Source organism: Diadema antillarum, unplaced genomic scaffold (assembly GCF_040938485.1).
Source record: "Diadema antillarum isolate AM-2024a unplaced genomic scaffold, OU_Dant_1.0 seq00000674_RagTag, whole genome shotgun sequence".
NCBI lineage: Eukaryota > Metazoa > Echinodermata > Echinoidea > Diadematoida > Diadematidae > Diadema > Diadema antillarum.
Window position 1 is genome coordinate 1,306,972 of NW_027271580.1, and position 22,064 is coordinate 1,329,035.

General features: G+C 36.4%; 1 protein-coding gene across 1 annotated transcript in view; it reads right to left on the minus strand.

The window, feature by feature from the left end:
* The window catches only part of LOC139736949 (phospholipase D1-like), a 41,297-nt gene that overhangs the window by 13,537 nt on the left and 5,696 nt on the right, over window positions 1-22,064 (minus strand). Inside the window, exons 6-14 of the mRNA XM_071647623.1 lie at window positions 20,154-20,282; window positions 19,562-19,676; window positions 18,029-18,094; window positions 17,439-17,497; window positions 6,889-6,984; window positions 5,990-6,142; window positions 5,018-5,161; window positions 3,903-3,986; window positions 152-233 (exon numbers count right to left, since the gene is read on the minus strand). Coding sequence (XP_071503724.1) covers window positions 152-233; window positions 3,903-3,986; window positions 5,018-5,161; window positions 5,990-6,142; window positions 6,889-6,984; window positions 17,439-17,497; window positions 18,029-18,094; window positions 19,562-19,676; window positions 20,154-20,282 — 928 coding nt within the window. The remainder of the gene's footprint in view (window positions 1-151; window positions 234-3,902; window positions 3,987-5,017; window positions 5,162-5,989; window positions 6,143-6,888; window positions 6,985-17,438; window positions 17,498-18,028; window positions 18,095-19,561; window positions 19,677-20,153; window positions 20,283-22,064) is intronic.

The window sequence follows — 22,064 nt, forward strand, 5'->3', positions numbered from 1 at the left end:
GAAATGTATATTTGAAGATACAGCAGGCCAACATGCAAACATACATAAAAACCAATATGTACACATACATACATACTTTGTACACCTCTGCTAAAACATATGCAAATATATACATGCATGCATGCACATAAACTTATCCAAAATTTCTTACAGCTTTTCTTTTGAGGATGCAGTCCAGCCGCCACCTGTTTCCCTCCACTGCTGGTCGTTTCATGTAGATCTCAGCGATCAACCTTGAACAGCATGAAAATGTTGGCAAGACCAAATAGTGATGAAAGCCTGGGACCATTTTTTATAGAAGGAATAGCATACACATGTAGATCATTGTGAGCTGGAATTATCACAGGCCACTAATTCAGCAGCCAGGAAACCAACCAGCTTTGAGTATTATAAGTCACTCCCATGATAACTGCACATAAAGTTTCCTGGAATGAGTGAGTGATTAACAGTGTTGAGATATGTGTGTAAACTGTCAGTGCCCCTAATTCTCTGACTGGTTTCACCGTGATGGCTCCAATCTCGGCATTTCTTCTATTAATCCCTAAGGATTCATCAATTTGTTATCTGTTAGATATGATGTGTGCCACCTGGATCTACTCTGATAATTTGATCTGTTTGGTCTTTGTTGCAAAGGAATTTTTCTTTCAATAAAATGAACAAAGAGTAATTTAAAACGAGATGTGAAACTCGTCACGCTGACGAGTTAGGTGATACGCTTGGGGTCATCAGGTGTCGGTCATCTGTGATCGACAAAGAAAAGAATGTGATATAGGCACCTTGAAGTTATATTGAGCGTGCATGCAAAACCGTTTCTCTAACCACTCGGCCACGGGACATCCCCGGAAATGGTAAGGCAAAAAAGAAATGTATAGATATTACAGGGGGAAAAAGTCAATGCCCACTCAACAATCGTGGCCGCGTGAACATGTATTGCATTGCTAGACGGAAAAGCGGCCTTGTAACGACTGAGGTCGCTATGCCATTTCTGGCAACTTGGGAAAAATACGTCCCGCAGACATAAAACCTATAATCGGCTGGTTTTGATACCTTGCCTTTAATCACAATTTTCAGTGTAATGACGTCATCAAATTACAAAACAATGACATCGTCTTGAAAGACAATTGTTCAAAGTACAACACCTCAGTCGTCGTCATTACATACTATGATCGGTTTGACAAAGTCAACCTGCAAAATTTGCTGCAGTCGAAGCAATGTGGTCTCCAACACACAAAAAAAGAGGGATATGGCGTGTGTGTGTGTCTGTGTGTGTGTATAGGTGCGTTTATATACGAACGTGATTTCTACATGGACGAATATGTAATACAAAATTGAAGAAAAAAAACAGTAAAGTAGCTAAGTATTTTGTTTCGTGATCTTGTGGGGTTCGAACCCGCAACCTCACGTCTCTGAGACGTCGCCTTTAACTACTCGGCCACACGTCTCGACGGGAAAATATGAGGAACGTTATGGACTTGAAAGACAGTTGTTCAATGTATAACACATTCATCGTACGTTGTCAGTTTGCTATTGACATGACAATCTATCACACGAATATGAGGCAGGCATTAGTACCTGTATGAAATTATTATAGGCATGGTTATCAAATTGCCCTAAAATTTCCTTATAGTTGCCTTATTTTTACACACAGTTATGCTATCCCTTTAAACTCGTCACAGTTTAATTAGAATCATTAACATCATACATTAGTACCATATTCAATTCCATAGCTGATAACGTTTGCTAATCAATTAAGATTAATTGTCTAGAATGTGTCATATGGCCAACCTGTATACACACGTATATATACACACACAATGCTAAATGTATGTATCAAACATCTGTAACACAACTTTGAACTAACTGTAGGAAGTATCGCTGCACTTATCATCCATACTTTTTATCACTATCTGAAACTCCACAAAAACCACTAATTGACAAATAATCATCAATACAGAAGACTGAATACCTTTTTTACAATGTATAGCTTGTTACATGTATAAATCAGCACAAAGTAACCACGACTACATTGTGTTACTGAATTGATATGAACAAATTTCATTTTATTACAATATACTATATCAGTTTGAAAGCCCAGCCTGCAAAGTTTTGCAGCAGTCGAAGTAATGCAGTCTCCAACGCAAAACAAAGGTATACTGTGTGAGTGTGTGCGTATAGGTGTGTTTACATGCAAACGTGATTTCTACATGGACGAAGGTGTGGTACTCCATTGAAGAAAAAAAGTAAAAATAAAAATTATATTCTTTCGTGCTCTTGTGAGGATCGAACCCGTACGTGTGCAACCTCACGTTTCTAAGACGACGCCTCTAACCACTCGGCCATACGTCTCGACGAGAAAATTAGAGGAACGTAAACTTATGTACGTGAAAGATGAATCAGGAATCGTTTGGTCCGCATTCCATTCTCATTTTCAGTTTTAAATTGCAAAATTGTCAACCTCATGAGGAGATTTCAAAGAATAAAATGCATGATTACTGCAGCTTATTGTCACATCTACAACATACTTAAGTTTCAAAGGAAATGAAGCAAAATCAGCTGAGATAAAGGTGCTTAAACGTTGTCAAGTCAATGCATGGTTTCTAAAAAAATCACCTCCCATAGACATAACACGTAAACTTGTACGATTTTGCATCTTTACCTTTAAACACAATTTAAAGCATGATGACGTCATCAAATTTCAAAACTATGACATGGACTTGAAAGGCAAATGTTCAAAGTACAACATATCTGAATTTGGGATAATATTTAGCTTAAACAACAGAGATACGAGCAAATGAATCTCAGAAACAGTACCTTAAAAAAATTAATTCCACTTTTTTGATTTCAGATGACGATGTGATGACGTCATAATGTTTTATGGAAATAATGATACTTGAAACGTTATGTCCAATTTATATGCTTTTGTAATATGCAATAAAAACATAGGGTAACCAGACGTTTTAAAGAGCTATGGCGAAATAAACAAAGACATGTTTTTTCACTATATTTGCACATAGACGCGCAGGCGAAATTTGAACTTTGACGCAAGTGCAATGCTTTGTTATTTGTCAGAAACGATCAGAAATCAATGGATATTGTTACTCAAAGTATCAGGAATCCAAATCAGTCAAAAAAAGTGCATTTTCATGTTACTGACGCGCTGTGCACGCGAAAACGCGCGGACGGACGCGCACGCGCAAAATCGTTTGAAACGCTTAAATTTGTCTGAAACTTCGAGATTTCCCATTGGAAAGTTGTTTTGAGCCTTTCAAAAGTTTGACGCGCGCTTACGCGTCCTAGATGACGTCCTAGGTAATTAGGATCAGAGAAAGAAAGATAGAACGTGACCTGAACTTTATGTCCACCGAAAATGATACAGAAATGACCTTTAGTTATGAAGTTATGATCGATCATGTAACATGGTCCGAAAATCACAAAATGGCGCCTAGATGACGTCATAGATATGTTACTGTCATGAAAACCTTATTGTGGCTAGATATTGTCATGAGACATGTTCCCTGAAAATGTCATGTTATTCCGTAATGTCATTCTTGAGATATTGATGACACAAAATTGTCCAGAAAGAAAGAAGAATAAAAAGAAATAAAGAGAGATTTTGACAATCACAATAGGTGATACGCTGATAGCGTATCACCTAATAAAGAGGAAGGTTACACAAATCAAGAACTTAGAAGAGGGCAAAAATTACTGAGTTTAGGCAACAAAGTTGTTGAAAAAGAGTTGAGGGCAAGGAACATACATTTACATAAAATATTCAGTGAGGCATACAGATGATTCAAAGAAATAAACTTTAAAACAAATGTGCTATCCATATTTGCTGAGTTAATGGGTTTCTGGATACAACCAACTCTGAGTTCACATAAAGAGGTACTCATCAAACTCACCACCAGTCGAGGATGAAGATCTCCTGTTCCGCCTGTTCCATAGCATCAGCTATCATCTCAAAGTAGTCAGAACCATCAGCAAAACTGATGAAGAAAATGAAACAAGACATACTGAAATTAAAGCAGGATGATGACTGGCATACAGTATATCCAAAATGACTGCAATTAATCAAAATGGGAATTATTGTACAGGTGCTTGTGCAAGGATTTTTTTCATAAGATTTCTCTCCTAGCCAGGAAGTTGCTCCTGTGGAATACAAATCTCTCATCTGCATATTGCCATACTTGCTTTATATCTGGCACTGCATTTACAAGGTAGGGCGCTACAGACACACTTGCTCACTTGTCCAGGGTGACTAATACCCACTGTTGGGCAAGTAGAATTTACAGTATATGGCACTTGCCTGTCCAATGTATACGGTCCTCGACCTAGGAGAAATGTTGTTTAAGAATGTCCTTCAAGGCACCTTCAATGTCACATTAGCTCACTTTGATATTTGTCAGAAATTTTATTTACCATTTAGTTTATGGTAGAACAGACACATGTGTCAAACAATACACGTATATTCATCCATCCCATCAGTCCATATATCAAAGCAGTAGAAGAGTCACAGGAGAAATCAACTACCTAATCCTGTGGAGGATGTACTGATTTTGCTATAACTCGCATTTCCCATAGACAACTGCCCAAGTATTCTCTGGACTCGTCTTCAACGGGTTAAGAATCAGAGTAACAGAGTCAACAAACTGAAGTGTCTCACTACAATGTATGGTACAATATGTGCTGAATAGCAAACACTGGTGTTTTATAGAGGTAAGGAAGATTAGCACAAAGGTTGTATATCACTACATGAAATACATTGGTACTGTTTGTATGGCTTATAACATGCACCACTTTATAGAGGAACAGCAAAGGCTGTAACACAGTATGTCATAGTGTAGCTTGACATAGAATTTTACATTTCCACAGGCAGGGGAAAAGAGCCAGACTTCTAACACATAGCCTCCTATGCTAATGTTCTCTTTTAGCGGTATGGGTAGCATCAATCTCAACAACAACAACAACAACAACAACAAAGATACATGATATCTGCATTAGCATTTACAGAACATACCCCTGTACCAGGGTGTCCTCCCGGGGCGGGGCAAAGGAGCCGTAGGGATTGTCCAGGGTGTACTCGCACATCTGAGCCGTCTGCGAGATGCTGGACATCCATTCAAAGGCTGTAGACTTGTGGTTGCACTTCACTAGCAAGTTTCTACATTACAAACAGCATCATATGCCGTAAGTGTATCATCAACATCACTCAACCTGGAGTTTGATGCATACACTCATGCAGTGGCAACACGTTTCAACACATAACAACACCTAGATTCTAGCTATTCCATTGGTGGATTGCTCATCACACGACATGCATTTAAACGTACCATTGCACACTGACGTTCTGGAGCCGTGCAAGTTTTGTTGAGCAATTTTGGATATTGCATGGCTGACGCCACTGATTTACATGCTCTCCCATGTTAGGATCATGATCAGGTCGTTGTGTTTGCACTGTTATATGGAATGCACGCTTCTGACGTAACAATTTACATACCTTCACCAAGTGCACTCATTCAGTCACTCATTTTACTGTCAGCAACTTCAACAGCTTGCTTTCATGTATGACTGATTAACCCGTGGCAATTTTCTTCGTTTACAAATGTCTGTGACTTTATCATGACATGGAGATTAGTCACACATATCAGGGTACTTTTCCTCTCTGTTTTCGCAAACCACCACTGTTTCATTTGGCCTTCTTTCTACGAAGAACACACCATAATTTCAATATGTGATCAGAAGGCTACTGTATTTAAAATGGCAATCTATAAACTCAGACAAAATTAAATACTTCACTATCAAATCACTTCCTTTAATAAAAAAAAAAAGAAAAAAGAAAAATTGTTTGTTTCACCTTCACATAATTCATCTGGCCTGTTAAATGATTTGTAGGGCTGACAGAGTAGCTGACAGCACATCCATGGAGACAAATAACAGAAGGTCACTAGTTTAACTGTATCATTCATACTGTGAAATTATGACTCCATACCTGTATGTGTTCCTGATTGTCAGCCCATGAGATAGACCTGTATCTTGCCGTCCACATGCTGCGCGAAAGTCCTGGTCCATGAGCAGCACAGCTCTCAGATGACCGTCCCTTGGTCTGACGTAGGCCACAAAGGAATCCTTGACAACCAGCCACCTACAAACACACAAAGAAAGGCCTGCTCCTTGATTAGTCTGGAGTATACGCTACATTTTGCAAGTTTGTTTTTTTCCAATTTTGTGAGAATGATGGTATTCATGAATTTAATAACCCGCGAAAACATTAACGCCAATCCCTACTTGAATGCGACCTGCACAGGTATACTTCTGGGTTCATTACTGTCCTCTGTGATCGCGAATTCAACCACTTGCCATGGGAAGTCCCGATTTCTGAAACAATAGACTCACAAAATATATGACATATACAGTATCATTTCACTGTCAGGCAATTCTAGTGTTTAACATTCTTTGTAAAAAATTCATTCCTCCTTTATTTGTATTTCAATTGCAATACCGATGCTGGATGCTTCAGTGAAGAAAATATCAAATTTAGTTTCCATGCCACATTGGTTACTGGCAATGAAAAGGCAAAACAGCATTTTCAACACAAGAAGTGCAAACATGAATTGTCCATATCTAATCATGTGCCATACATACTTTCCCCAACTTCTGACTGAAGAATATACGATCTTGAAATTTCCATCATAACGACAGACATGACTTGTGGCTTCAACCACAAAGTTTTGATTTCCATTATTCACACATTGGCAAAAAACAACACACCAACATAACTCTGAAAACTTAGTTTCACTTGTGAAAAGCTTTGGGCATTGTAATAAGGCTCAAAAGAAGACAATGACCAGTACACTTCATTATGTGATATCCTGCTTACAGAGACCATACCTTTTGCTGTAGTGACTCTTAGCGGTGCATGAGAGAAAGGAGAAACAGCCGAGCTGAACTCTGCGACCTCCTGATCTCTTCAGAACCCACCCTTCTCTGTTGATAGTAGTTGAGAAAGAGAGAAAATGAGAAAGACGGGCAAATGGAAATCAACAGAGAGAACAACCTTAAACTCATATATAACTTGCATTTCACCAAATAGTAGACCAGCCAAACCTCAAAAAAGGCTCTAGATAAGGATTCGACGGCATTTTTTGTTAATGCTCCGTTCTCATACTGAAAGTCTTGCAAAAATACTAAGGAATAGCGTACGGCCGGATGTCACGCGCGTTTTTGCCGAAAAATGTCATTTTTAGCACAAAATTCAGAAGCATGTCAAAAATCACGATTTTTATTTTTTGCTTGCATTCAATTGATATTTGAAAGATCATGAGTTTTAATTGTCCCTTTTAATGAAATTGCAATCTAAATGTGTTTTCTTAGCAATTTAAAAAGTCATTTTGTACAGCCATATATGGGGCTCTCAAATGTTTGGGTGTTGTTTTCTCGAAATAATATTCACAGATTAATTAACGTTCTGCAAAGTTTGTTTTTCCAAGCTAATTAGATGATCTTCCAAAAGTAATTTAATGTTTTATAAAACTACAAGTGCTTCTTTAATTGAATGTGTCAATATTATTTCTAGTTTTCTTGAAGAAATCTTTACTTTTAATCAAAACTCTGAACTTGCAGGAACTCAGAAAATGCATTTTCGAGCATTTTCCAGTAGCCCCGCGCAGCTTGTGTGCGCGCAAATACTTAATACGTGTGCGTACGTCTACCCCTACGACGAGCTAGCTACAGGTAAAATCTCTCGCGCGAGAGCTGCATGTTTCGGTCGTTGAGTTGGAAACGTGGTGACTGAAAAAGGGACTCTTTCCTTCGAATGTAAGTAACTTAGTAAATAAATACATAGTTCTTATTGCACTGCATAACGGAACTTAAAAATCTGTTTTGATCTAACAGTTAGATATACAACTTTGATCTGAGACTTGGTTAATATCAAGGGTCAAGCGCTAGTTAGGCCGATGTCTTTAATTACTGTATTTCGCACCGATCCCGTGGGCGCGGGCATGCCTACCAACCCCCGGGCCGCCACCCGACCGTGCCGGCGGTGCGTGGAACACCGATTATTCCGTAAAGCACGTCTTGACACGGTGCGAAAAGAGGCCTAACAAACATTAGGTCTACGTCTAGATTTAGGTGTCTTGTTCGTTCGATCTAGGTTTGTAATCTATGGCCTCATCACATGCAGTTGGACTGAATCCTCGTCTACTGTTAGGTCTAATCTATCTCACTTACGGTTACACTCTCTCTAACTGTTAATACTAACTACCTAACGTTAGTGTTAGACATTCTACTAGCTAGTAGGGGTAGTGTTACTCTAACGTTTGTGTTACACTGTTAGTGCTAGAATGTACGGCTACGCCTGTTATTATGCCAAAACAATTCAATCGGGCTAGGCCCTATGATAGTATAATCACAATGAACTTAACACCTAACGTTAGCACATTAGCAGTTGTATAACGTGGACAGTACAGGCCCACTACTACTAACGTTACTGCGCTGGTATGTATTTGTAGGGCTAGACTATCCTAGAGCCAGGTCCAGGGCAAGGGGCTGTCGTCTATACAGAAGGTGTAGATGTAGATCTACCAACGTTTAGAGTCTAATATACTAGACCTACAATATAAACACTATAGGGCCGGGGGTCTGAAGCATAAATAGCTGGCGTCTGGAATTAGGATCTAGGTCTAACCTTAGTCAAGATCTGGGCCACTGATTCTACCTAACGTTTTAGAGGTTTCTAGTAACCTACTACTCATATCTAGGCAGTTTTGTTGTAAAGACCCAGCTTACTAGGCCTAGCTAGACCTAAGTTTAGGCATCTAGAGGTTCTAAAATCTATGCATAATAATTATACTATACATATTATGTAGGCTAACTTTGATCAAAAAGTTCATGTTAGATCTAACATTAGAAGATCCTAACATTAGCTCTAACGTGAATTAGCTAGACTAATATTAGTCTCTAGAGCATAGGTCTAAGGTTGATTCCACTCTTTCTGGTATTTGTAGACCTGTGGGTTCAGAAAAAGAGTCTAGGATTTAGGCCTAGGTGTTTTATATAAAAGCGAGTCTACAACCAAGTGATCTTGCCATTCGAATATGCCCGAAAGAGAGAGAGAGAGAGAGAGAGAGAGAAAGTGTTCAGTCCTGACTGCCAACCTCTCCTAATCTGTGAATCATTTACATGTACTCTTCTAGTTTACAAATAGATCTAGTCAAAGAGGAACTATTTAGAAATGTCTTTACTCATAAGTACCAAGTTCTTATGTTAATGTCTCAAAGAATAAAGGTTCGTTTGAAAAAAATGTAAATATTACATTTTTAATGGATCATTTAGACCGACTCACTGAAACCTAAATATCTTCTTCTTTTTTAACTTTTTAAAAAGCTTTAAAAAAATATCATCTTAATAAAAGAGATATATTTTTAGTTATAATTGATTTGCATGGGGAACAAAGAAAATTATGTCAATGTCAAGATGCCTTTTCAAAACAATCAAATTTCAAATTGATTTTATCTTTTGTTCACTGTTAGCTTGTAATGCTCTGCTTTAAAGATGAAAAAAATTATTTGAGTCATGTTGATTTCTGTTTTCAGCTAGATGTACCAACAACTGGACAGACTGAGTCTTGTCTTAACTTCACCAAAGAGAGAGACATAGGCCTATCCTGACTTGCCAAAATCTAATTGTAAAGACTGAGCTCTTTCTACCTGCAACAAAGTGCAGAACCAGAAGGTAAGAAACGGTAAATGTCTTAAATAGTGGTCTAATTTGAAATATCTTTTAAATACTAACTTACTAAGTGTTTGATTATCAAATGTATCACTTCAGTGCCCAGTTGAAAATAATGCCAAATCTAAATACATTGAGTATCAAATATTCCTATTCCATTTGAATAAATTGTAACAAGCATGTTTTCACTTTGACAGTTGCATTACAATACAGTGTACAAGTACTTTGCAAACAAAGAGAGGAGAATAATCTTATACACGTGTATCTCCATTTATATAAGAAGGGGAGCAAATCTATGATCAAATGTGTATTCTTTTTTTCTTGTAAATTCATTGCATGTTCTATTGTAGAGGATCATATGAAAGAACGATATTCTATCTACTGAAGATGAGATCATATAAAAATCAAACATAAATGTAATCAAGTAAGATATATGTATATGTAATGAAATATTTCTCAACCATGTCAATTGGCACAAGCGTTTAATGTGTGCACAGATGAAAATACGTCTGTAGTCACAGATCAATTAACTTTCCATTGTTATTAAGTTGCGTTAAGTATGACGTAAGGGTGATATGCTGTGATGTATTGTTCTTTATTTTTATCAAGGTGTCAGCAACAAATGGACATGCTGAGTTTGAGGATCACATCCACTAGAGTGAGGGGGAGATAGAAAGATGTCTTGACTGCTATGTGAATGCCCTTTCCAGCTCACAAGTAAGTGTCAACGATTTGAAATTAGGAATATCATCTCATGAATACAAACCGATTTAGGCAAGGAAATCATATCCTAATCCACATACAAATGAGAGCATGATACAATCAAATATTTGTGTACAGGAATTACAGGTGTCAAGATGACTTCCATCCTACATAATTCATTTTCAGTAAGATATGGCTTTAGAGCATCAAAGATGATAATAACAATTACATGATTAATGTATTACATGTAAGACAAATTAATGTTGACAGTGACCTGAAGATCCAAAATTTCATACTAAGGGATTCATGAGATCGTGATGATTAATTCTAATTCGTGATGAATGTGTTTGTTTTTTGTTGCAGTATGATTATCCTGTTTCACTCATAAAAATGATAACTTATTTAAGTTTTTGTTAATTGTATTTTCGACCAGAATTAGCACAAAGTGGACAAAATGGACCCTGCAAACCACAGCCAACTACGGACAAGAGAGAGAGAAAAAAAGAAAGAGACAGATGTCCTGACTACCAACTTCTAATCTGTGCATCCTGTACTCTATTTCGAAAGGAAATATGGGAGGTAAGCAATAATACATGTAAAATGTAAACTCCAAATATGTTGGAATATTTTGTCAAGCCTTTGACATCTTGACCAAATTTTTGACTGTCGATCGTTCATTGGGCAGAAAATTAACGCATGTTTTGCTAAATGAATGCAGTACTGCATATGCATGTAGTCAATCACTCCAACAACGAAGATTTACATGAATTAACGCTGATTATTATTTTTTTAGCCTCTGTCAAAGATGGTTGCAGGGGTTTTTATGTTGTTGCAGTCATCCATTCACACGCACATCTGTCCTATTCTCATCTTGCAATAACTTAACATTTACTCAGGAGATCATCTTCAACTTTGATTTTATACAGAAGAGATGATTACCTGCTGAGCCTTGTACAAGTAGCATTTTAGTTATTGTTGTGATTTTGCTGCTGATTGTAGATTACAGGGAAACCCTGATTTTTATTGACTGTAGAGCATTGCTACCATGACATTATATTTACCTTCGGATGGCAAAGTTACCATAACCTCTAAGCAATTTGACTTGATTAGTTATGAGGGTATTGATGTGAAAGGTCACGGGGACATTATATGCATGAAAGTGTTGAATGTATCCAGTTGCAGTATCAGGCAAGCACTACCTTGAAATTCTTCTGAATGGAATAAAAAGCTTAGAAAGAATTGGATATTTGGATCATGAAAGTTTCCTACATTTTATATTTCATCGTGTACTCACGGTTAAATTGCTACAATTAGGATCTACTGTATAAAATAATATACTTTACAGTTTCAAGGAAACACTACATATAGAGGAAATCAAGTAACCGTATGTCTTTATTAGCATATATGTCACTGTGTCTTCACCAAAGATTAAAATGCCCGTGTCACTTTCCTCATCAAGTAAAGACAGATACACCATTCTTTCTCTCTCTCTCTCTGGCTCTCTCCAGAAACAACCCTGCCAGGCTATCCGGTCCGCATCCAGATTCCGTATGAAGGATGTCATCAGAACCTGAACTTACATGTGGAATGCATCCATCTAAACCTCTCAAATATAATCACAATGTGCTTTCAGGACTATTATAGAAGTTGAATATATAAAAGACATGTGTATATATTAGAAATTTCTACTAATCAAGATTAAATGCTTCTTTTCTAATCTTTTTTTTTCCTTAGTGATGAAGTAAAACAAGGCCTGATATCAAAATGTGCACAACACTACTTGGCAAAGAGCATTTACAATATGATTTGATGTAGATCTACTTCCAATTTTGATGACAGCATTAAAGGGATGAGGGATGGTCTATTTTTTGGTTGAGATGGGGGCTGAGATGGAGATTTTGTAAAATAATGAGAACCCTGTTATGAAATATTAAAGAGTAAACAATACCAAGAGGAATTCCAAATTTATTTGTTAAAAATTGGTTTTGAAAAGGCTGAGATGTACAAAAACAAAGAGGTCCTAATATAGGTGGCACCCACTTCTAATTATTATCATTCTGTGTCACTTTTTAAAAAGATTTCTCGGCCGTTTCAAAACCAAGAACTTTAATCAAACAAACTTCAAATTACTCTAAGAATTTGATGCTCTTTCATATTTCATAAGTTGTTTTTATTTGCTTGCAAAAAGTTAAAGTCTGAATCTCCATCTCAACCAAAACTATACCATGCCTTTGAGACTCAGAATTACAAGCCGCATACTAGTAGTTCATGGAAATTGATCCTGTTATTTCCTTTGAAACCCAAACGCCAACATTTTAATCCTGTCAGATTGGAATGTCTTTTGTTTTTGTTTTTATGGGGGGGGGGGCAACAAAAGGGAGGTGAACTTTGCCTTTCTTCATCAGATGGAGGAAAATATGTGACATGTTAGAAAAAAAAAAGAAAACTGCACGTTGAAGTGCTTAAAAAGAGAAAATTTCACAAAGTAACAGTTGATGAATCTGAAGGGAAATAGCATAGAGCATGTTTTTTCTTTTCTAGTTTAAGATATAAAAAAATAGTATGTAGCTTAAAGGAACGAACATAAGTAAAATGTTTCAATCCAAACGCCAAGTACAAGAAGTAGTGAAAAGAAAATGTACTGGTCAAGATGTATGTTTTGCCAGGTTTCTTTCACATGTGCCATAATTGTCATGATGTTGGTAATACTGTAATATAATGTTAGCTATTCAGGGCCCCAGCAATGTATTCTAGTACTTGGAATAAGGGAAAGTATTAGAGGGAAACACCCATGCATTTTGGAGAGGTGATTTTTTTCTTCTTCACTGAGAGACGAGTATTCAGTACAGATATCTTATCACACTGGTCTGCAGAACACAAAAATAATATCAGACTAAAAGTAGATTTTTAAAAATTTGGCAGTCACCATTCTAATTTAGTTGTACATTGACGAAACTTCAATGCAACAGTCATAATTAGCTAGGATATGTAACCACAAATTGTTAAAAAGATAGAGATATTGAAATATTGCTTAAAGAGAACATTTTGTTTTTCTAACTGGTGTAACGTTTGTGGTGCTGGACACATTATAGTATATGTCACATAAAAAAAAAAAATGAGGCTAGCAATGCAGTTAATGCAGTCAGCGCAATTTGTATTGTTTTTCAAACTCTTTGGATGTATGTCACAGAGATTTGTTCATGAAAGACATTTTCACTGAGGACTCATTCTTTTCTAATGCTTTTAATCATTTAAGAATATTGCTTTCAGATGGATTTTTTTTTTGTTTTTACATGTCCACAAATGGAGACTGAGGTTCTTTACCTTTCAAAACGAAATACTGTTGAAGAGAAATAATTATATACTAGTATATTTTGCAGGATTCAAGCATGTTCTTACTGTGTATGTATTCTAATCAGCATTTTGGTAACCAGCAACATAGATGTCAAGTGCTGCTATTCTAGTAAATGTACGCTAATGGCAAATCATTGCTTTAAAAAGCAGAAATCGCCTCGTTTACTGTTTACTGTATTTCATTCGTGAACGCTGCTTGAGCAGTGGTTGCGGGCGTGTGCACATTGTGTAGTACATTTTGTTGGTTGACTGGGAATTTAGAGTGCTGGTGATAAATGAAATGATTTTCTTTCCACAAATTTGTGATAATACAGGAAAAACAATCGAATTGCAAACAAACAAGTTGTTACATGTCTGCTCCAAGGACATAGAACTTGGCCAAGGATTAATCTAATCTGCAATATAGAATCGATGATATAACCGACTTAATGATGGGAAGGGGAAATGAGTCTGTTATTGCATTGTACGCATTTCACTTCTACTTCCTTTTTACTTCTTGTTTTCTCTTTTGAGGGTGATATTTGCCTTACTTTTTCCACACAAATCCGGGATACATAATAACACTTTTGTGTCGCCGACTAAGTGTGCGTTCCAAACAACGTTCATGTAAACAATCAACCATCATAAAAGAAACATTTAGTATAAGTCTTCTGCGGGAGAATAAATCAAAATAAAATGCAAACACCTCGCCTTAGAACATTACAAAAGTAAAAGTGATTTCGTGCCAATCCCTTGCAGGGCTCCGTTTCAGGGCCTGAGAATGCAAACAATAGCATTATGAATTCCAAAGCATTCTCGGGGGAAGGGGTGAGTATGCAGGATGGGAGATTTGGTATCGTAATTTGTCCCAGTAACACGTGATTTGTTATCACGGTTTCCATGACAACCATTTCCGAACATAGTAAACAATTTATATACACGTATATTCTTAGGTTTCATTGTTAAATATAGATTAGTTAGATTGATACATTTTTCACACACACACAAAATGTTTCAACACTTTCGTACGTTTTACAATTATGAATATTTGAAATTTTCAGGGAGTGACCTAATGATGATCAGCTGCCATGGTAACAACACTACTGATTTTATTTATTTATTTATTTTTTTTTTTTTTTTGGGGGGGGGGGGGGGGGGGGGGGGAAGAAGCACATTTCAGTCATATCAAGGTGCCACAAAGGGTTTTACAGTCAGCTATCCAACCTGTCCATTGACTTCGCCATTTATGTAAGATAAATACCTACACGCACTATACCATGTACAATATATATGGGCTTACGCTATACATTCGATTTTTCATTCAAAATGCGCGTCCGGTAAAAATACATCGTCCCATTTAGGATAACATAAAACGAGTTATCTTTCGCCTTATCTTATAATTTCTTTGCTGCATAAGATATCAGAATATATATTATATTTCGGAAAAATAAAAACTTTTGAATAGATTGATTTAGGTAGTTTAAAAAAACTTTGAAATATTGGTAGATTTTACAAAGTACAATTTTGAGTAAATCAAGTTTTTATGTTTCATTGCGCCATATATGTGCGTGTAAAAATTCTACATTCAAATGCATATTAGTCAGGTTCTAAACTTGAAATGGAAGATAACACATTTCTAGTTTGAAAGGTACTTATCAACCATTACTTATTTCGGTAAAAAAATAAAAATCGTGATTTTTGACATTCTTTCAAATTTTGTGCTAAAAAAGGCATTTTTCGGCAAAAACGCGCTTGACATCCGGCCGTATGCTAAACTTGAGTATTTTCGCAAGACTTTCAGCTGGAAAACTTAGCATTAACAAATTTTGCCGTCCAAAGTAAAAAAAATCGTCTTGGCTGGCCTACTAAAATATTTATCTACCATTTACAATAAACAATTTCCCTTCACATTTGATTTCAAATATGATTTTCTATGCAGTCTCAGTGGTGATCTTTCTTTTTATTTTAGTTGCAAACTGGTGCAAAAGGGCTGTAACAAAGTAGCATTCTTTTTAGAATTCCTCCCCATTTCCAGCATTCTGTATACTTAAAATATTCTGTAAACTTATCGGTTATCATTTATTGTGATGCAATTCATGCATTCAATTTCTGCAAAATATCTATATGTTTCCATTGGAAATGGAAAAATAAATGAATGAATGAACTAGAAATGTCGCTATGGCGACTGATGCCTCCGCCATAATGCATGATTCTTCCAATAGGCGTATAGTACAATGTCTTCACAATGTGTGATCCATGACAGTTTCACATAACTGGCAAAATATTGAAATGACAGGTTTATCAGAAATATCTTGTGGGTTTGTTATAATTTTCTAAGACTGCAGGCACACATATTTGGGGAATTGAGAATTTTTACTTGCATTCTGACAGACCTTTTAATAAGTTTATGCATTGGGTAATTTCCAAGGTATGAAGAGTGTAAATGACAGTACAAAATAGATTTTTTTTTTTTTTTTTTTTTTTTTTTGGGGGGGGGGGGGGAGGGGCATTGAAACCTGGCCTTTGACTCTTAACCTTTGATCTTCTGGCTCGAAATTTCCTGGAGAATCTCCATTAGGTAATGCATGTATCAAGTTTTGAAACTAATAATGCAAGCATTGCATATACTAGTATATGAGGGAAATAGTAACATTTTGAGGAGTTGACCTTGACCTTTGACCCCTGACTATTGACCCATGACCCCTAAATTCCCTAGATAATCCCTGCCAGTCAGTACATGCGTATGTACCAAGTTCCACGAAGATACATTGAACCATTTGCGAGAAAAGTGATATTGCAACATTTTCATCTAACCTTTGACCTTTTGACCTTTGACCTTATGACATGAAACTCTCTCTGGAGAATCTTTATGCAGTAGTATATGTCCACACCAATTTTCAAGAAAATACCTTTGGGCATTGCATAGATATGGGTGAAATTGCAACATTTGTAGCATTTGACCTTGACCTTTTGACCTTTGACCTCTTGCCAATGTCACTAAAATCTACTCAACTAATTGTCCCATCATACATCATCCTTGGACCAAGTTTGGTGAAAGCTGCTTCATCCAGTTTTGAGTTATCACATAAACAGATAAATTTTAGGATTTGACCTTGATCTTTGACCTTTGACCTCTGTCTGATTTCACTGAAAAACTAATCACGTAATTGTCCTATCAGACATCATCCTCCAACAAAGTTTGGTGAAATTAGCTCCATCCAGTCTTGAGTTATCGCGTAAACGGATACAATTTCATGATTTGACCTTGACCTTTGACCTCAGCCGATTTCACCCCAAATCTAATCAAATAATTGCCCCATCATACTTCATACTTGGACCAAGTTTGGTAAAATTCCAGTAAATATTACTCAAGTTATCGCGTAAACGAAAGCGGACGGACGTACATACAGACGTACGGACGTACGGACGGACGGACGGACAACCCGAAAACATAATGCCTCCGGCACCACTTCGTGGCGGAGGCATAAAAAGGACTCATCACAGTGTAAAATAGACAGACAAGAGAAAAACAGCTGGCTCAAGAAAGAGAAAGGGGGGGGGGGGGAGAATGAATGGAAAGTGGATTATGAGTGATTTTACACTGAGATCACACATGTATCTGGGTGAACATTATCAACAAACTGAACAGAATCTCAAAACACAGTGTGACTTACTTTCCTTTTGACCCAACTTCATCCACAAAGGACATATGACTGACCTCCAAAAACTCAAGCTAAAGAAGGAAAGAGACAGAACAAGCAAAATATTTGATATAGAATTTATTTTTTTAAACACTCATAATTTTAAAAGTTTCAGTTTTCACTTATTGTCTTATTTCAGTGGGTACTTATGACACAACATCATATGCAGCAACTATCTACTATGCAGATGTTTCATCCACACAATGTACAACAATATTAGCATTTTATTTTACTTTAGAGATTGGTTTCATCAATATAATGCAACCATCTACATGTATGTCTCATGTGTTGGAAAACTGTCAGCACTCACATCGATCACATCATGTAACTGCAGCCATCAGTTACTGGGAGGTTTATCTTGTGTTTGCCGTTTATCATAGCAAGTCTCATTTTTTGCAAATTGGGACTTCCTGAAAATTTTGCGAGTGGTAAGATTCATGATCACAGAATTAGAGTCAATATCTTAGCATGTTGTTAAATTTGCAAATAGTACCCAACTCCAAAAATTTGTGAAATACAAACTTAGCAAAATATATAGCATATAAAGTTGCTTGATAGCTTACTGTCTTTGGATGATTTCTGTACAAGGGGTTGTTTGCCACACCCTGCAAGTACTTCTCAAGTTGTAGCTGTGATAAAAGAAAGTTACAATGTTAAAAGTAATTGCAGTAATGCAGCCAGTCAGTTTTTCAAAGGAAAAACCTTCAGTACGATATACTGAAGCCAAATGCAAATTTTGTGCATTTTGACAAGTTTAAGTGTAACTTGTATCAACTGCTAGCACAATACATTCAGCAGTGTAAATTCAACAACAGCTATATGTATGTTTTTTTTTTTCCTTCAGACAATGCTGAAAAGTAAATTAAACTGATGTAGGTGATAAAAGTAGGTTTGACATTTAAATCCAATTTGTATACATGTAGGTGCACACCTGTGTGCATTACAACCGCCAATGTCTTAAGTACCGCACCCTTTTCCATCAATATGTCATGAAAATTGTACCAATCAATGACACATTATTTCCCAAGCATAGTGGTAATCTACTGCTTACAAGTACTAATCAAGTCAGAGATAAGCTGGGTTACTCAGTGGCTATATTGAGTCATGATCATTATATAAACGTCAATGTGTACCATGCAAACACAAACAGTTTGAAAGCCAGCTTTATGAAAGAGCTTTGCGGGTAAAGTCCAGAGCAGACCAAGCATCTCATTCAACCAGTGTGATCTGTTTTCATACTCAAAAGTCAACAATATATATCACATGGCTGCCAAATTCAGCACACTGAAGACCATGAAACATGATAACACATATATATTTCTGGTAAATTGGTATAAATGTTTTACAAGATATGACAGTCTGTGTTTATTGCATCCCATATGTTGTTGTTGTTGGTTGTTGTTTTAAAGAAAGAATAGAAAGAGAATATGAAAAATATTTCATATGAAAAACATGAAATCTAGCTTTACTGGTCACATTTGTAACTTGACCCATATCAATGACATACCTAGGGCTTTCCCAGTACCTGCTTTCACAACTGTCAAGATTGTCATGTAGCACAGTTTGCAAATGAAGAAACTATAGGATTGAGCATTTAGCGTTTCAGCTACCTGTATCTCTGTGAAAACAAATATATTCTCGAGTACTTTCCGTTAACATGTGTACTATTTAGCAAAAAAACCCCCCCCCAAAAAAAAACACACACACAAAAAAAAGCCCCATGGCTATCTATATCACCAAAGTAATAGATAAAAGGATAATATCTCACAGAACGAATTATATTAATGGGGATATTGACTTACATCTATATTAGTTTCTGAAGGCAAAGATACTACTTTTTAATGACTGTTTATTTTGTGTGAACCCACCCCCCCCCCAAAACAAAACAAAACAAAACAAAAAACAAAAAACAAACAAAACAAAACAAACAAAACAAAAACAAACAAACTATATCCATCTAAATCATTATACTTCATATACTGGGTAATATCACATGAAAAAGTGTTTGTAATTGATTTAATGTGCATTAACTCTTCTTCCTTTAGAAACATACTGCTAGTATTTAAGAAAGTTAGTTGATATTATCATTAACTTACCATTCTCTTAGCCAGCTGATGGGATCTGACTAAAGCATCTAGTGTTCTTGGGAAGTGGGGAAGGTCATTGACATCATCAGGGAGGCCCACAAATGTTTTATGCCTTTCTTTGTGGCTTGATAACATAACAGAAAAAGCGTAGACAAGTTTATACAATGAATGTTCACTCAAGAGAAATGCTGTTGTTCTCATAACTCATTTGCCCATGTAGAATATAATTCATTTGACTCAGGACACCACATTCAGTAGATTCAGAACTTAAATTTCACACAATATCAAAGTCCTCACACTTTGAATAGCAGCAGAAGGATGTATAAATGAAACAGAAAAATAAAATGGTTGATTTTCAGCAAATTGTGTGTGTGTGTGTGTGTGTGTGTGTGTGTGTGTGTGTGTGTGTGCATATAGCAATTGAGATAATGATATAACATTAATTACAATAATGACTTTTCAAAAATGAGCTGGTAAAATTGTGAAACAAAGCAGCAGAACTTATGCATATCCACACAAGCACTCACAGACAGAAAGACACACACACACACACACACACACACACACACACATAAAGGATGTCTTATATTCTTGAACTCACCTGGATTTACCAAGCGGTATATGCAGCCTGGCTTTGTAGAGAATGAGTTCCTCATGCAGACGAAGGAAGTGATTGTACCTTCTGTGAACTGTCCACACACAAGGCCCATGTTGCACCTCAATATAATAGCTATAAAATAAAAAGGAATAGACTGCTAGTTCTTTGTTTTTATTTCATAAAGAGTAGCACCTCAACGACTGAATATGAATGTAACTCATTTCTGGTTAACTGCATTGTACCATACAAATTGAACTTCTCTATCCTCTCAAAAAAAAATACTAAAAAAAAATATACATCATTATAAATATTACAATCTTAAGGCTGTACGAAGACACAGGCATGTCAACATCAAGTTGCATAGGTCTGCTGGTTTACAATTCTGCTGTTTGCTTGTCTGTTATATGTATATTTGTTTGCTTCTCTGGATATCCGACAGGGTTCGAAATTGGCGATGGTCCGCTGGCCATTGGCCACCCAAAATCATGTCAGACTAGCTAAAAATCATAAAATTCTGAAGTAACTAGTCCGTCTGGCTAGCCAAAATATTGTTTCAGTGTCACAATTGATTCTAAGTAGTCCGCCTGGCTAGTTAAAAAAAAAAGTTAAGTGCGACCCCTGTCCGATATCTCCGATTTCATCTTAAACATGTACACAGCCAAATGACATGTGATATGCAATGTCATAACAGTTGATATCAGGTGTAAGTTTTGTTTGTCTTCCTTCTCAATTAACTTTTTCACATCTTTCTCAGATAACATACTGATTTGGATTTTGATACGGACTAAGTACAAAACTAGATTGTGTGTCTATACGCACAATTCTCCTCCAGGGTTTTTTATGCAGGAGGCAACGTTCTCACTGAACTGATGTATTGAATACATCTTGAATTACAAAATGCTGCAGGTGTTCACTCCCTATGAGTGCTTAACCCAGGAAATTTAGACCTATATTTTTGAGATTCATTAAAATGATCTGTTCTTTCACTGGCCATGATCCTTCTGTAAGAATAATTTATCAGACTAGGTTGAATTATGGTGTATGTGACAAACATTCAGATTTTGACCTTGACTTCTATTCACAGCTTTCTCATTCCTGTCATGAATTCACTCCATCCAATGACTCAAGTTACTTCAACCCTATATGCCACATTTCAAGATATATTCTACCTACTGTTTTAGCATCACTCATGAAGTCATGTTCAAAATGTCATAGAGAATTTATCTATTGCAACTATTCCATTAACAAAATTTGTGTAAATCTACGTCAAAACTTCCTAAGCATCTAGTCAAAGGTGAAATTGCAGTTCAACATTCATCGTTGATACTGACTGATAACGTATCAGTTACAGGCTGAATCATACAATATCCATGTGCTAAATGTGATAATGTCACATTATACACTTCTCACTCTTCCAAGTTTACAGTGTAAGTCCACATTCAAATTGACATTGACTGGATTTGCTTTTTCTGTACCAAATTGTATGAACTGCTATTGTCTCAAAAACTCTGTCCCAAATTTAATGAACTCCAAAGTCCAAAGAGACAGTTTCTCCATTCATCAAGTAGGCATTAAAACTGCACTGGAAAACGAGTGCACAGACAGATAAGTCAAACAAGCAATGTCTCTAGAAGCACCTTTCGTGCAGGGGGAAAAAATAATTGGTTGCAATATCACAGATCTTGACTGCATTATTTCAGAAATAGAATAAGGCAAACTGGCATAAAAAAAAACCATTCTACAAAAAGTCAGGTGAGTGGTATCATATCTTCCAAGATAAACATCCATGGGATAACAGATCAATAATGTCATTCCAATACACCCTTCCCCACAAGAGTACAACATTTCCTGAAACATAGAACTTCAGAACAGCTTTTGCAGTCTACAGAAGGAAGTGTATGATACATTCCCTGA